This window comes from Cricetulus griseus, chromosome 3 (assembly GCF_003668045.3).
Source record: "Cricetulus griseus strain 17A/GY chromosome 3, alternate assembly CriGri-PICRH-1.0, whole genome shotgun sequence".
Lineage (NCBI taxonomy): Eukaryota > Metazoa > Chordata > Mammalia > Rodentia > Cricetidae > Cricetulus > Cricetulus griseus.
In genome coordinates, this window is record NC_048596.1 from 130,423,165 (window position 1) to 130,441,263 (window position 18,099).

General features: G+C 42.5%; 1 protein-coding gene across 1 annotated transcript in view; it reads right to left on the reverse strand.

Annotated features, from left to right (window-relative positions):
* Cers3 (ceramide synthase 3) overlaps window positions 1-18,099 on the reverse strand; it is a 64,599-nt gene that overhangs the window by 23,223 nt on the left and 23,277 nt on the right. Inside the window, exons 8-9 of the mRNA XM_027408299.2 lie at window positions 15,949-16,055; window positions 1,541-1,694 (exon numbers count right to left, since the gene is read on the reverse strand). Coding sequence (XP_027264100.1) covers window positions 1,541-1,694; window positions 15,949-16,055 — 261 coding nt within the window. The remainder of the gene's footprint in view (window positions 1-1,540; window positions 1,695-15,948; window positions 16,056-18,099) is intronic.

Below are 18,099 nucleotides of genomic sequence, written 5' to 3' on the forward strand. Positions count from 1 at the left end.
CATACTGTAAATGCATAGCTGTGTTACTTTAGCCCAGTCTCATACATTTCAATGTTTAACATCTCTCACCATTTTTATCTTCTGTTTCATTTAACCTCATAATGTTGTGCTTATTTTGACCCTAAGAGTTGTGGGCTATACCATCTAGCTGCTTAAGCATGTAGCAGCCAATACCAACTAGGTCTGTGTGAGTTCACACAATGACTTAATCATCCAGCAATGCATCTATGAATATGATCTGTAGTTAAGCAATGTGTGACTGTATTTAGCAAAGCTGTTTTCGGAAACAAACTACAGCCAAATGATGGGCAATATTCCAAAAGCAGAAGCAAGCCCATGGAAAAAGCATTACATGCAAACTGGATGATCAGCAGACAAATATAAGGCTCTGACATACTACTCAACCATCTCAAAAAGCTTATCTGGGGGTGAGGAGATGGCTCAGTAGTAAAGTACTTGCATGAGAATGTGAGATTAGATCCCCAGCACCCATGTAAAAGCTGCACAAAGCAGTGGAACACATGTGTAACCTCAGTACTGGGGAGGCAGTGTCCGAAGTTTATTGGCCAAACAGTGTAGCCAAATTAGTGAGCTCTGGGTCACTGAGAGACTCGATCCCCCCCACACACAAATGAGGTGGCGAGTGATTGAGGTAGGCATCCAACATTGACCTGTGGTCTCCATATGTATACATACACACGTGCAGCTGGATACCTGCACATACATATAACACACGTGTGCAGCTGTATACACACGTCCATACACACATACATACATCTCAAAACAAATGAGTTCTGACTCAAGGGATTCTCAAATTAGCAGCCATACTTTTGGGTTAAAAGTTTTCCAACCAGTGGAGCTGGAGAAATGGCTCAGCAGTTAAGAGCACTGGCTGCTTGTCCAGAGGTCTTTGGGTTCTCTTCCCAGCACCCACACCCAGCAGCTCACAACCATTAATAATGGGATCTGATGTTCTGATGCCCTCTTATGGCATGCAGGTATACATGCAGACAGAGCATTCATACATAAAATACACATATAAATAGTTAAAAATTTCAACTATCATACCCTCTAATGAAGTTCTTTCTTCTTCTTCAGTGCTGGACATGCCTGAAACACACTCTACTGCTAAGTCACACCCTGAGCCCCTAAATCAAATACCCACTCATGAAAAATCTGAATATACTGTAGAGAAGTCTTTAGCATAAAACTCAGACAACAGCTCACTGGCAGAGCACTACCCTAGCATGTGCAAGGCCCTGAATTTGATCTCAACACCTCAAGAAACCAATAAAAATAAATAATTCTGGTGAAAACTATGTTCATAGTTTTATACTCACTGACACTCATTACAGCTGTGCTGGTGATATAGGCTAGCAATAGGACATAACAAGCACAAGGGCTGAGCTTCTATCCCTGCAATCAATAAAGCAAACAAAATGATGAAGGACCATGGTGCTCCACTGTCTGGACCTCACTTGTACTGAGCCCTTCCTTTGAGACTCCAATTTGGAAACAGCTCAGACTGGCGAGCACTTACCTTCATGAATATGCATCTATTGAGCATCTTCATTATGAAATAACCCCAGTAAAGGTGAAGGCCCTGCAGGACCATGAGCTGGAAGTTGAGGAAGATGTATGAGAAGAAGGGTTCGAGGTAGTACAGAGGCAGAATCAGGGTGCAGTACAAAATCCTGTGGGGGGGGGGAAACAGGTGGGAAATCTCATTATGTCCAAAGCACTGGTGAATTTTCAACAAAAGAGCACTTTTTTCCCTCCCCAAACAAATGCCAGTACTTAATTTCAAATGATGTCCCTAAAATTATTTATAGGAAAAAAGGGTCAATATTACCCAATTTATATCACACTTAGCAGACAATGGAAAAGTACAGCCTGTCTCCTGAGAGAAAAAACAAAAACAAGTGACACTTCATGCCACTGTTTGCTTGAGAGTTCCCATGCCTCAGTTCCCTCTTCAAAAACGAAAAAGCTTCCATGAACCTCTTTACCTTCTAGGAAGAGAGAAGTCACAGAAGCCATTGAGACACATGTTTACATGTGGCAGCTTATGACGTGGTTTCATTTACTTGATGTCAGCCGTGACTTGAGAAGGCTGGGATGTAGTTCAGTGACAGCAGGAACCAGACATACCAAGGCCAGGATTCAATCCCCAAACACATATTTCAAGATCGCTACCACTTCCTAAAGTGAACTGCCCACTGTATCCACTTCGTCCACAGACTCCTGAGCACAATTTAAGTGCTCCTGATGTATCAAGAGGCATAGCATCTTCAGCTCTTATTCCAGGATAAAAGGCTAAATGTTTTTTCAGCTAACCTCACACCACTGTGATCTTAGAGTACTTAGAAAGGGTGGGTTATAAACATATATTTACTTATAAAAATAATTTGTCCATTTACATTGAGAAAACAAGAAAAAAATTGTTCACAGTATCACCCTCTTAAATGATACTGCAATTTTAATGCTTCATCTTCCATTTTTTCCCATGCAGTTACTTATTTTTTAAATTAGCATACAGCCACATTTTCTGGGGTTTGGCATAGAGTTCATATATGTAGAACTACTGGCATAGAGCCATATATGTAGAACAGGCTACTGTGCCTAGGAACATAGTGATCTATCTCTGTGTTGTCACACCCTCTCCACCCTTAACCAGTACAACCACTTCTCTGCTCTCCAGCCTTCACTTATATCTTTCCCCAGAGTGTGTTTTTGAGACTGCTGTCTTTTACTCGCCCACTGCTTTTATGACTCAACCAAGTCCTGTTGTGGAATAATCTTTTTATACACTGTAAAGATGTATCACTGTTATTAGTTTAATAAAAAGCTGAATGGCCAATAGCTAGGCAGGATTTCCAGGCAGAGAGGATTCTGGGAAGAAGAAGGGGGGAGATGCCAAGAGAAGACAACCAGATATGGAATGAGTTGGACACACAAAATGGGAAAGAGATAAAAGTCACATGGTAGAATGTAGATTAATAAATAAAATAAGGGTTAACTTAAGTTATAAGAGCTAGTTAGGAGCAAGCCTATGCTATAGGCCAATCTTTTGTAATTAATAATGTTTCCATGTCGTTATTGGGGAAACTGACAGTCCTGATGAAAATGTCCAACTACAAAGTCCCCATGGGAGCCAGTAGCATTCCTTTGTGTCACTCAATGTCCCACTGTATGAACAGATCACACTTACATGTTTACCTACTGAGGAGACTGGAGTTGTTTTCCATGTTTGGCCTTTTTGAAAAGAATCATTACATACACTCATGTACATACTTTGTGTGTGTGTGTGTGTGTGTGTGTGTGTGTGTGTGTGTGTGTGTGTGACCAGAAGCTGTTGTTATCAGTTACAGAAGAGCAAGTAGGAAGGTGGAACTACTGTGTGATGCTTGGTAAGTACAGGGTTAACTTTACAAGAGCCTAAATATTGTTCTGGAGTGGCTGCTGTGTATCCTCCTCCCATCTCTGTTGTTCACATCCACCTCAGCACTCATATTGTCTGAAATATCTGTCTCCATGTTAAATGTAGTCCTTGGCGATTTTACATTTGTGGTGGTTTGGATAAGAATGGCCCCATAGGCTCATATATTTGAATGCTTAGTCACCAGGCAAGGCACTGTTTGAGAAGATTAGGAGGTATGGCCTTTTTGAAGTATGTATGGCCTTGTGGGAGGAAGTGTGTCACTGGAGGTAGACTTTGAGATATTTTAAAAGCCCATACTGGGCCCAGTGTTTCTCTTTGCCTATGAATCAGGATCTAGAACTCTTAGCTCCTCCAGCACATGTCCATCTGCATGCCACCATGCTCCCTGCCATGATGGTAATGGACTAACCCTCTGGAACTGTGAGCAAGCCTCCAGCTAAATGCTTTCTTTTATAAGAGTTGCCTTGGTCATGGTGTCTCTTTACGCCAATAGATAGTGACCAAAATACCATTTACATCCATTTATGTCAAAATTATTTTATGCTGTTCAAAAGCTCAATGCATCTAGTCTTTTCCAAATGGAAGATCTTAGAAATGTATTCAAAGTGTACATTAAAGGGGCATATTGGAGAGTACCAAAACACTGCCACATTATTTTCTAAAATTATAGATTATAAAGCCATCAGAAATTTATGAAGTTTATTTGCTCCCCCCACACACAAGTATCTGGTGGGTTTAAGGTTTGCGAATTTAAAACTCAGCACCATTTAAACAGGCATGATTTTGCAGGTCTGTGAGGGTCCTCTATGTCTGCTCAGCAGCTGCTTCCTCTTTTGTGAGTTACTAGCTCAGATTCTGCCTGCTCAAAAATTCATTGTATAATTTACCCATTTGTTATGCATATATCTCTCAAGTTTGCTTTTGAACTAAAAAAACATAGCTTTATTGTCCATTTAGGATTCAGAGAGTACATAAAATGTGAAGAGGTTTTAAAAACACCCCAAAGTGGCACAACTTATAGACTTTAGCATATTATCTTCCACCCACAGGATTTTATACATCAGGGATAACACTACATGTATGATTTGGGACCTTGAACCCTGATTTTTCCTACTCCGTGTTGTCACAGAGAACTTTTCATGTCAGTGAATGTAGTTGTGTATTAGAAGCAAGCAAACTTGTCTGTTCTACCCAGGACCAGTGAAGTCACAGATAATGAAGGAAATCCTACATTCTGTCATTTCACTAAACCAGTATGACCCCTAACTACCGTCTAAAATTTGTCCTCATACCTACAGATGAGTAGAGTTCTTAACCTTCATCAAGGAAACTTGCTCTTTGCAACAGACTAAGACCATAATAGAAGAACGCAACAAATCAGAGTGCAGTCACTGAGCTCAGTCCCAGTGGACGAATCTACAAGACAACTCCCTTAGGAATCTGGGATCACTGAATAAAATTTGCTCTGATATTGTGTCTTCTAGTAATGACAGAAGATATACCCATAAAGTTTCACCAACATGACTGCTTAAATATGAGCTGAACAAGGACAACAACAACAGACGTGCTAACTTAACATGGCTAGAGAAAGACTACAAAGCCTCAACCCTACACAAAGAACCACAGGCAACTAAGAAATGCTGACAGCTAGAGACACAGTTTTCCCCAGGGAAGAGTACACTCATTGGCTATCCAATACCAAATGGTCAGCACTGGTACACACAAGATTCTACTGAGTGATTTATGTATTGAGGAATATATATGTATAAAATAATACATATGTAACAACAATTAATGGAAAAAAAAAGAGATCATGAGGGGCTGGAGAGATGGCTAAGCAGTTGAGAGCACTGACTGTTCTTTCAGAGGACTCAGGCTTAATTCCCAGCACCCACATGGCAGCTCACAACTATCTGTAACTCCAAGATCAGATAAACATGTAGGCAAAACACCAATGCATATAAAATAAAAACAAAAATAAATTATTTAAAAATAAAAAAAGAGCTCATGAATTTGAAAGAGCATATGGGAGAGTTTAAAAGGAGGAAAGGGAAGGGAAGAGAAATGATGTAATTATACTTTAATCTCAAAAATAAAAGAAATAACAAAAACAAAAAAGGAAAAGATAATAAATACTTCAGGCCACTGGTCATCTGGTCTTTGCTACAAATACTTAATCCTGCCATTGGAAGAAAAAAGCAACTATATGGCACCTTACATATAAATTAATGACTGTGGCTGGGTGATCAACAATAAAACCTTATTAACAAACCATAGTGTGAGCTAGAGTTGACCCTAAGCCTAGTTTACCATCATCTGCCACACATCATTCTATGCAACAGCTGTACAAGATCCATTTCACAAACACACTGCAACTTAATTCTTCCCTGATAAGACAGTAAAGTTTTTTCCAAATCTTTATTAAAGAACATGGTGAGAATTACTTGAAATACATGTTATTAAGATTGCTTGATTCTTCTTTTAGAGAAGCTAAAATCCTGGACCTGTCAGACACTGCACTCATTACAGGTGGTAATATTTTGCTCAGCTGCTTTCCTGCAAGATGACAAGACTTCCTTCTTGTGCCCAGTGTGACGGCACCACTCCCTCAGATCCTAGGCAATGCCATGTTTTGTCAGTCTCCATGGAAAAGAGCATTGCCTGTTTATACTGACATTTTTACCTTAGATGAGGCTACTATATTTACATGTTATTATTTTAACTTGTTTTTTGTGAACTCTTTGTATATAATATCAATTTTCCTTTAAGAAATGTATTAGCCTACATCATTGTATAAAATGATGAACTTAAATACTCTCCCTCCCCATGGGTATGAGGTTATTCACTAATTTTGGACAACTTACAAGTTGCTACACCCTCTTTTTTCCTTCCAGTGGTGAGGATTGGACCCAGGGCCTCGTGTGTAGGCGGGGCAAGACTCTACTACAGAGCAACACCCAGCCCACATCATGACATTTTTACATTTCTGTGTCTGTTTACCTCTCCATAAGAAGAGTCTCCACGCCACTCTGGTTACCCCTGAATTTATAACTTTCCCTGGGGTCCCTGGGCTTAGCATCTGGGTGTCTCACCAGCAGGCAGATTCACAAAACCATAGCTGCAACCTGTGGTCATCTGTGCTCTCCTTTCTTCTCCAGGTCCTGTTCCCTTATCCACTCCTCTATCAGAAATCCGTTGGTGTCAAAACTGACAAAGGAAGATACTAGAAAATGTTCTTTTCACACTGTACCAGATAACGTGAAGAAGCAAACATATAAATTGCTCATTGTAATTATGTAAAGAGAGAGTAGGGTGTGGGGCATGGGAGAGGATTCTCACTAAAGTGAGACTGAGACTGACTTCCCTGCTTCTGCTTGTGCAAAGTGAAGGCAGAAGTGAGAGGATCCCAGTGGCAGAATCTTTCCCTGCATATACAGAAACCCCTAGGACAGGCAGCATGATGGGAAATTCAGGGGATTGAAAGAGCCTCACTGGCGGTTCCCTCCATGTTGGGAGCTCTGTAGCTTAAAACTCCTTTAAAGGGCCGGGCGTTGGTAGCACACACCTTTAATCCCAGCACTCAGGAGACAGAGGCAGGCGGATCGCTGAGTTCGAGGCCAGCCTGGTCTCCAGAGCGAGTGCCAGGATAGGCTCCAAAGCTACACAGAGAAACCCTGTCTCGGAAAACAACAACAACAACAACAACAACAACAACAACAACAACAAAAAAAAAAAACTCCTTTAAAGGAGAGAGGGGCCAGAGGAGGGTGGAGATATTCAGGTAGTCTTTCACATCCGGGTAGGTCAGGGCCTTCCTTTTAAGAGCAACGAGACAAGGTGATTTTGGATAGGCACTGAAACATCTGGCACAGCTCTTCAGAGCTGGATTCGTGGCATGATGCCGTTTGTCCTGGTTCCTTAGTCACGGGGTGGGGTGGAACTCACGGCACCCCTGTGACCTGGAAGCTCCGGGTGGACCCACAGCCTGCCTGGCATACTTGCCGAGCTCCTGGAAAATAGAAAGCCGCCATTTACACGCCTATGCTCTGGCAGCGAGCAGAGCAGTGGGTAGAGGGGCGGGGCAAAGGCGGGGCTCCAGAGCCTGTGAGATGCAGGTCAGAGGTCACAGATTTCAGGGAGACCCTCCTCCCGGCCGGGCCCCAGTTCATCTGCAAAATGAAAACTTCTTGCCCATCACATCTTGGAGTTACAGCATTAGCGTTGGTGCCTTGAGAAGGGCTCAGCACACAGTAAGCTCTCAAAACATAACAATTAAATCTATGGCCCTCACTGCCATTCTGACGTCCAACTGCTTCCGGGGCCTTCCTCTCCTAAACAAGAGGCCCTACAGCGACACAATTAGAGCAGCCCCACCTCCCAGCTGCACAACTGGCTAGGCTCCGCAAGGAGGCACTTTGAAAAGATCAGGCCAGGAGGAGGGCGGAGTGGGATGGGCCTTCTGAGCATTCTCCGTGGGAGGACAGAGGGTGTGGAGGGGAGGGACCATGTTGAGAGAGGCCTAGGTCTGTCATTTTTCAGGACCTCACAAAAGGATGGCTTAGTCTCACTTGGCGCTGCTTCTCTTCTGTTTAAAGAATAAGAAGAAAAGCCATCGTGGCATGGTCGTCGTCCGTCCCACCCCCCCACCCCCCGTCCCCGACAGTGTCCTGACATGCGTGCAGACATGTATGCTGTTTACTCCCCACTTGACCATGTCACTGCTTTATAGAAACTGAAGGGGATTTTCCTTTACATGGGGGTGCCAAAGGTCTGTCGGGCTCCTGAGTTCCTAGAATCACAGAACTTTGCTCTTTGCAAACTGAGGAGCTGCGGCTGTGCATCTGACTGCCCGGGCTCGGCCATTGCTCTGTATTCGGCTTTGCTTCCTCTCCTCACTCTTAACCAATACAGTCGACATAGTTTAAACAAGTCACAGTTTTGCTATAAATAGTAGCTGGTTTTGCCAACACCACCCACAAGTTCTATTTTCCAAGTGAAAATTTCGGAGTGTAGGTGTCAGGTGCTTGTGTTGTTGTGCTTTTTTTTGCTAATTGGGGAAGGGTTAGAATTTTGCGTTCTTACGACACCAGTGGCTGCTTCTGGACCAGTGGCTGGTTCTGGAGATGAAGCCATGCTTGGCATGCCTTGCGGTTCCAGGTCATGGTGTAGATGAAGACAATGTAATAGACACTCGGTGAAGACAAACTCTTCACCCTCTGGTTCAGTAACTGTAATGGAAAGGTGTGTACTGGGCAGTGGCTTATAGCTTAGTGGGCAATAGCTTGCCTAGCATCCAGCTCTACATTCAACCCCAGTTCTGCCTGAAAAGAGCAAAGATTTCTGCTCTCTATCCAAAAGGCCCTACTTTAGCTGTTTCTGGTTGTATCTTTTCTTTTAAGTGTGTGTGTGTGCGTGTATGTGTGTGTGTGCGTGTGCGTGTGCGTGTGCGTGTGCTGTGCATACGCCTCTATACATGCTTGCATGTATGTGGTGGAGTCTGAGGTTGACGGTATCTCACTACATACCTAGCTTGCCATGGGAGCCTCTGTCACTCCTGCTGAGATTGCAGGCAGCTCCACAAGCCCACCTGGTTTTTTCATTCTTATTGTTTTCAGGTGCTGGACAGTCCAAATTGGTCCTCACACTTTCATGGCAACACTTTACCCCCTGAAAATTTCCCCAGTCCCTAATGTTGGCCCCCTCATCACATACTGTAAGTATGGGGTCTAAATGCTGCAACAATGACATAAGAAACAAAAAAACTGGTAAAAAACAAACAAAAAACTATTCTGGATAAATGTCTTCTGTATGCAACACATGGTCTGGCTCCATATTGTGGTGGGGGAGCAATAAAAATAATATAGGGTTGTTAAAATTGAAACATGGAAAGTGGATTGAAACATTTTCTGCAATTAATAGATATGTTGTGATTCTGTAAGAAGTGATGCTGAAGGATTCAGGGTAAAAGGTTTTAAGTTGATATTTAGAACTTTCCAAATGATTCAAAAGTGTATGTGTGTGTGTAAGGGAGGAAGAAGAAATGGGAAAACAGCCACTGGCAAGGGGTAAATTCAGGCTGCCCTGTTAGATACTCCAAATGATTTCTAAGTGAGTAAACCAATAAAGGGATTTGGACTAATGTGAATCCGCTGGCCCCTAAGATGCTATCTGTGGTCTAAAGAATGGTCATTGTCACTGTCCTTAGGCAAGCAGTGACAGAAGACAACAGGGGGCAGGGCTGGTCAGGAGCTCCTCACATGGCACCCTGCTGAAGGGGCCAAAGAGCACAGCTAGCCAGCTAGCAGAAACTCTCACCCCTTGGCAGGTACAGCACTCCAAAGTGCTGGCTCAAGGGAGTACCCTGGACTCCCACAGAGTCTTGGTCTCACTACACAAGCCCCTCCTTTGCTCTGTGGCAGCACTGGGGCTTGAAGCTGAACCCAGAACCATGGAAGGCTTACCTAGCTTTTGGAAGAGCCAGGCCCAAGCCTTTGGGTAAAAAGATCCATCGTGGTCTCGTCCTCATTTTTCACTGATAAGAACACCAACTAAGAGCATTTTTCATGCTTTTTAGCTCCGTATTTTTAAAAAAATCTCCCTTCTCACTAACCATTCCAAGATGTTGCATGATCCCATGCCATAACATTTCCTTTCACAGATGGGTTTCAAACCCAGAGTCCCATTTTCCCCTGAAACTAGTGATGGCTAGATCATTAAAAGTGGAGATCTGAAATCCAGTGACCAGTAGTTAGGAACAAAGGTGACCTTGTGCATGGTAGCTTATGAGAATAAGGAAACAGCATCATTATTGATAGCTTGAAATACTTTTTTTTTTCTTTTAGGGACATAAGAGAGACATGGGTCACTACTGATAGATTGTAAAAATACAAATAAAGTGTGTGTGTGTGTGTGGGGGGGGGTTATAAAGATCTCTGCTACTATTGGCCATATCTCCCACTTCCTGTACTCCACCATACCTACAGTGGCAAGTTGAAGGGAAGGAACAGCAGCCATGCTGCCACCTGCAAACTTAGGCTGGAAGGACAGTCAGTGTTTGGACATTAGAGTGTCCCTTCCTTCCAGATCAACCAGTGAAGAGGACATTAATACCTGCTCCTGTGACTTATGGAGGTTTCTATCAGGAGTCAGGGAACAGTCCATCTGACTTCAGAAAGATCTTTCTAGTCGAATGGTCTTCTGGTGACATTTTTACAATGTTCACATAGATAATATATCAATTAATTCCAATAAAAGAAGGACGTGAAGTTGGGATGGAGATAGTGTAGGGAAAGTGTATCCTGAGAGGAGTTGGAGAGGTGTTTGAGGGAGGACATGATCAAGATTCATGGTATATATGTATGAAATATACAAAGACTAAACGTAATAAAAAATTCAAATGCCATTATGTGAACACAATGGCTGGAAATACAATGTGAAAAACACTAGTCTGTGATTTAAATAGTTTTGATAAAAACACAAACAAATGGAGTTTCCAGGCAATGAAATAAAAGCAAGTCTGCCAATACCAGTTAGAATTTATGACTAATGAAACAGTTTTTGGAAACCAACAAGAAGTCTGATTAAGGCCTAAATGAGGTGAATCTAATTATTAGCCTCAAAAAAGTTTGAAAATGATTTTCAGAAAAATTGACATTCTTCATTTCCAGTACACAGCGGTTCCTCCTGCATCTGGCCAGCCTCTCCTGCCCTCGCTGCCACACTTTCAGGCTTCCTTGTCAGACTTTCTCTTTGCTGACTGGCACAGTTCCTGGGCTCTCTTCTCCAAGGCCAGATAGAAAGGTTCCAGAGCTCGAGAACAGAAGTGCTCTCAGCGACTGACTTTTTTTATGTCCTTGGGGACAAAGGATATTTGGCCCTGGCTGGAAGCAGGCTGCTTTTTTCCATTGCTTCAGTTCTGCCTCTTGTCTGCACTGCCATGCCTCAGCCTCCCTCAGCACCTCTTTGGTCAGACTCCAAAGAGAAGGCTCACTTGAGCCACACTCTTTACCTTTTTTACTAGCAGGTTGACATCTCAAAAATGGGGATTCCCAAGTACTCTTCCTATACTGAGAATGAACTACACTGGATCCTCAGACATAGCAGGAGGGATGGAGAGGAGCATACAGTTGCAGAAAGACAAGGGAAGTCAAGTCAGGGGAAAGCAAACCTGGTTTTGGGAGATGATGGAAAAATCCAAGAGAGGGAAAGATGGATGGTAACACATGGACTCCCCGTTTTCAAGCTTCTGGTGAACCGTAGGTAGCACACCTCCAAAAGCTTTCTTCTACCACATTGTACCACAGAATGTGCTGCAGAAGGACAAAGCACCTGGACAAAGATGCTCTCCACAGCACCTCCAACACTGTCCCCGTCTTGAAGCAGGTTAGCTGAGCCACCTTTCAGCAGCATGTATTATCTGCACACTGCTTTATCTGTGATAGAGTCCCAACAAGCTCTGACTGGGTAAGACTTCCTGGAGGTTGCCGGGCGTTGGTGGCACACGCCTTTAATCCCAGCACTCAGGAGGCAGAGGCAGGCGGATCGCTGTGAGTTCGAGGTCAGCCTGGTCTCCAGAGCGAGTGCCAGGATAGGCTCCAAAGCTACACAGAGAAACCCTGTCTCGAAAAACCAAAAAAAAAAAAAAAAAAAAAAAAAAAAAAAAAAAAAAAAAAAAAGACTTCCTGGAGGAACGAATCCACAGAGATGGGAAAGGTGGAGGAACAAGGCTGGCAACAAAGAATGAAAATTTCCCTGTTGGTGCTACCATGATGATAGCACAGCAAAATCAACTTAATGGGGACTAAGCTAGAGCAAAGTGCTGCAGCCAGAGATCTTTTTTTTTTTTTTTTTTTTTTTCTGAGTGAAATCGCTCTTCACTACAAATCACTGAGTTTTTCCTCAAAGACCACTGTGAATATCTGTTCTCCAAACTTCCAGTGGCTTGCTGTAGTCTGTCTCAACTTTCTGAACAATGGGGGTCAATGTCAGCAAAGACTCTTGTAGTCCAGTCTGTCAGTGCTGGCTTGTTGTTGCCCTGAAGATGGCACTGCCCTCTGCTACCAGCAGGGGAATCCAGTACTGAGATCAAGAAAATGTCAAATGCTAGTAAGATTCATCCAGAAATTCATAAATGCCAGGAGGAGCAGGAGCTCTCAGATCTAGAACTGCTAAAGTCACCATGTACTCAGCTGTTTGCTTGCTTGTTAGATATCATGAAAAGGTCTGAGGTAATATTCCCTATGGTAAATATTCGGCACCACACTAGAGAAGCTTCTTGGAATTCCCTGAACCAAGGGTTTCCATAGAGTCAAGGTGTCTGCCCAGGCTTTAGAAGCAGTCTTACTGAGAAACAGTATAATTTCCTTTCTTCTAATATTGTTCCAACCTTGGGGAGTGTGGTTCTAATGTACATTATATGTCAGGAAGTGACATGATGTGACTTTGGATGTCACACTTGAAATGAGGAGGCCAAGGGCAAGTTAGAGAACCATCTGGTGTTCAGAAAAGAGCCCAGCTCAGGACCCAGTCAATGACAATATCACCAAGTAGCTGGTCTTACATGGATTTCCTCAAGCTTGTGGCTGAAGAAGGCCCCCAGAAAGTTCCACCTGTAGTCACTGTTAACTACCTGGCCTCCATCTGTAACCACATGAGAGACTCTAGGGAGAAATGACCTAGCTAAGGCCAGTCACTGCTGAGAATCAGGAGAGGTAACGATTAGCCAGTGACTTAAAGGGATCACTGCAAACTGGCCGATGCATAAAATCTAGTCAAAGACACATATTTTAGTTACAGCTTGTGGTCTAAGTACAGCTTGATACAGTTTTAAACAAAACAAAGAAAAATATGCAACAAAGGCCATGTTGTTCCCTCAAAGTCTAAAATACTTGTTCTCTCGCCCTTACCAGAACAAGTTTGCCTAGCACTGACTTAAACCACTCGGTGTCCAAATAGTTTCCTGTGCACACAGCCATGTGCAGCATGTCCCTGTCGGACACAAGGGGAGGCACCTGGGAAAATGAAAGACTTTGCAGCACCATGGAAGTCTCTGAAAAGCTCCACCTGCTGTTATCTGCAAATCAGTGTTTATCCCCTCAATAATAATACGTGAGGGCTGGGATGTGGCTCAGGGGTAGAGCTAGCCTATTCTAGTTTGCTTTTGGGAGGCCATGAATATGGGAACCATAAAGATAATAGAGAAGCCAACAACTGATTTTCACAAACACATCTGCTTAGTCAAATAAAAGCGATAGTAATACATTTAGCAAATATGAGGCATTTGTCTTTCTGGGTCTGGGTTACTTCACTCAGTATATTTTTTTTTCCCCAGTTTCATCCATTTCCCTGAAATTTTCAAAATTTCTACTTTCTTAATAGCTACATAAAATTCAATTATGTATGTGCCCTACATTTTTATTAACCATTCATCAGCCGATGGACATCTGGGATGATTTCACTTTCTAGCTATTGTGAACAGAGCTGTAATGAACAATGCCATACCAAGTGTTTCTGTAGTAGGATAGAATTCTTAGGGTATGTGCCCAGAGTGTAAGGCTTAGCCATATAGTAGACCAGTGGCTGTACTAGTTTGTACTTCCACCAATAGTGCACAAGGGTATCCCTTCCCCCACATCTGGCACTGGTTGTCATTTGTATTCCTGATGATGGCCATGTTAATGGAGTAAAATGAAATCTGAATTTACTTAGTGGTTAAGGGTATTGAGCACTTTCAAGCATTTCCAAGCCATTTGTAGTTCTTTTGAAATCCATTTGTAGTTACATAGCCCAGTTTTTAATCGGGTTGTTTGTTTTCTTTGAGTTTACTAAACACTGTTTTAGTTGTTTTTATATTCTAGTTAGGAATCCTCTATCAATTGCAAATGTTTTTCCTATTCTGTAGGCTGTTTCTTTGCTTGATTAACATTTATTTTGCTGAACAGAAGCCTTTTAGTCTTGTGAGATCCTATTTGTTGCTTGTTGGTCTTATTTCCTATGTTACTAGAGTCCTAATCAGAAAATCATTAACTAAATTTATGTGTTCCTCCCCCTACTATTTTTCTTTAGCAGTTTCAAGGTATCAGGTTTTATTTTGAGGTCTGGTCCATTTGGAATTGAGTTTTGTGCAGGGTGAGATATAGGGATCTAGTTTCATTCTTCTACATGTTGACATACAGATTTTTCATCACTGTTTGTTGAAAATGCTCTTTTATTGGGTGTATATTTTCAGCTTCATATATATGTAGGTACTGTAGGGAGAAACCCTGATTAGAGGTACCACTGTGGTGGTCAGCACAGAACACGCTATTCACTTTGGTATTTAGTGAGCCCCTCCATCCCTCCCCTTCCTCACTTTTCCACCTCTACCCTGATCCTTCATATCAACCTCTTTTGCCTCTTTATTGGTTTGGTTTAGCTTGGTGTCTCACAGAATTTATTCAGGGCTATCTGTATGGACCTGAGTTTAGAATCAATTACCTGAAATGAACCTGGTGGGTACACAGTTGATACCATACCTCCCTTCACACAGAATCTGTCCGTTGCCAATAAATCTGCAGTATGTGGTTGGGACCCATGGATCCTTTCCCCCTCCTTAGCTGACTATTAGGAGGACATGACTTCTGGGAACTCAATGCCAGTATGCACAGCTACTGTGATGATGGTATTTGCAGCCCCTCTCTCCACCATCCAGCTCTTACATTCTTTCCACCCCCTCTTCCACAGTGGTCTTTGAGCCCTAAGGGGTCAGTGTAAATGTCATGCCTAGAGCTGAGCCCTCAACTATTCTTTATTGTCTTGTAGAGTTATAGGCCTTTGCCTTTCTTTCTGTACACTGCAAGGAACAGATTCTCAGCTTAAGGCTAAGAGAAGCCTTTGTTTCTGGGTGTAAACATATGTCAATACTTAGGAGATGGTTTGATGTTATGTCAGTTCAGCTAAGCAGTCATGTTAAATTCTCGATAACGTGCCCCCCACACACACACACCTAGGGTCTAAGACTTCTTTAGTCAGGGGCTTTGGAACAAGGTACCATTATTAGGTATGGATTCCCTCTTCCAGAGCAAGCCCAAAATCCAGTTATAGAGAGGTTGGTTATCCATATAATAGTCACATTACCATTACACCACTGGGTCCATCTTACCTAGAAGTTTGGTATTATAGTTCATTGAGTTCAGAGTTGTGCTAAGCAATCAATGTCTTTACCCCCACACCAAATTTCATAGTAAGCTGCTGATCACAAAGAAAAACCCACACTCCTGAGGCAGAATGGAGAGTGATAGCTACTGCCCACCCACTGAAGCTCCCACTGTGATAGTTCTATGTTTTAGATAATTGCTTTAGTTATTTATAAAGACATAAGCTGCAACATTTTTTTTTAGTAAAGCTATAAAAATGGCTCCATCACATTGTCTATCCAGCTGAATTTGGCAGAAATACCTGGAAAGAACAGGGATGAGGGGACGGTGTTGCAACATCCTAAGGCAGGAAATGGCACCTTGTCTACTCACCAGAATGGAAAAATAATGAATCGGCTGATGAAGAACACAATGGAGAAGATAAGAAACAGAGCATTGCAGGTCTGCTTCCATCCAGCATAAGAAAACATCTTAGCAGACTGAAAATGAAGAGAGAAACTGCTGTCAGTTAGTTCATGGCACGGATTTTAAAAAGAATTGGATGAGGACTTGTTTGGAAGCAACCTGAGGAAGGTCTTGGGTTGTGGATGGTGACATAGATTAAATTAGATTAGCCATAATGATAACCCTTTGAGGCTTTATACCCTTGGTCCACTTTTTGTGCTCTACTTCTCTTTCTGTTTTCTGTGTGTACTTGAGATGTAATCTCTCAAGTTCTTGTACCTGCTGCCATATCTTCTCCACCTTGTGGATATTTAACCATTTAGAACTATACAACAAAATGATCTTGGTCCTTAATGCTCTTGGTCATGGTACTTTTATCATGTCAACAGAGACATCACTAATATAAGGGAGCATGGCTTAGACTTGAAAGGTTCAGAAATTACATCCTGGAGGCTTAAGACCTCCTTCAACAAGAAAAGAAACATGTATGCCCTCCAGGAGCACCTGAATGGAGTTTTCCATGCTTTCCAAAACTTCCCAAAGATGATGACATTAACATCTTGTGGGGTTACAGAGGGACAATAGGGATAGCTTTGGTATTTAACATAAAGAGCCAATGTACCTAAAGAGTGGGGGCTGGGTAAGAGGCAAAGGCCAGAGTCTTAGAATGACTAGAATGGTGGACATAGCTCTTCAAGGCCAGAAGCCAGGCCAAGGTGGGAAATTGGATATGTGCACAGGTGTCAGAATCTCTGTGAGCCCACTCTGGAGAGCAAAATGGTACTGTTGGGCAGAAATAACTTCAATTCCTTCTGGACTGTGTAATGATGAAATACCAAATGGTAGCCCTAAATAATATACATTTTATGTATTTTTATGTATGTAGTATACATAAAAAATGTTGGATTCTGGGTCTGAATTTGGATATAAAGAGTAACAGAGGGTCAGAAATATGCCAAGAGAAGGCAATAAATAGGGCAGGTATAAGAAAGTATTGTAGGTGTTGAAGTTTTTGTTGTTGCAAACACAGAGCTAACAGGCACACCGCCTATCTTGGCGGCTTCTAAAGATTAGCAGGCTCTAACTCAGGGAAAGTCTACAGGAGCAAATGTGGTGCCAGGTCTGGGTTCAATTAGAGCTTGATTGAGAAAGCAAACATGTGACAACTATTCAAAGAAACCATAGGTCATACATCCTTGGGTGAACACCAAAAAGAGGCCCCTGCCACCACCATGCAGCGTTGTCTCAACCCCCAGCTGCTGATGGACAGCACTAGCCTTGTGTCCAAGCCTTGAGTTAGCTCATGACTTGTGGATCAAGAATGATTCATGACTAGTAACCACATGAGGCTGAGCTTGTATGTTAACCATGAAAGGATCTCTAAGTCTGACATGACATTTTTTTTACCTAAGGACTTGGAAAATTTTCAAACAGTAATGAGCTAAATATTATAATATACCATAAGGGATTGATAGGACTTCTCATGTTACAGCTGGGGCTAGGAAACAAAACAATAAGTAATTTGCCCACATCTCTTAGGGAATTATGCTATGTCTATGAGAAGGTAGAGGGAAGGCTGGGAAAACTAAGCTTCCAGACCCAGCTTCAACATCTAGCTTTCCCTTAAAAACACAATGGAGGTGTTTTAGTGCTGGACACACATCAAAGCTATGCAAATGAGTGTTCAGAAGCAAGACAAGGGAATGTAATTCTTAACTCAGGCCTAATGTAGCCATCCTTTTCAGCCAAGGCCATGGAGATTAGATCAGAGAAAGGGGTGCTTAGAGCAGAGGTGGCTGTTCAGAAAGCAGTGTGATATAACCCTGGCCCAGCCCTGCTCTGCTGAGCTGCACTGAGGCACAGAATAACCTTACCCACCACTCTGTGCTGAGAAGAGTTTTAAAATATGACACAGAGGCCAGTTGCCTTGACATGACTTCAAACGACTTCTGGTTACTTCTTAAATAGGGTTGGGAAAACTACCTCCCAGTCTATGGGCTAAAGCTGGTCAGGCCAAAGGATGGTTTTTATATTTTTAAAAGTGTATAAAAACATAGAAAAAAAAGAAAGAATATATGA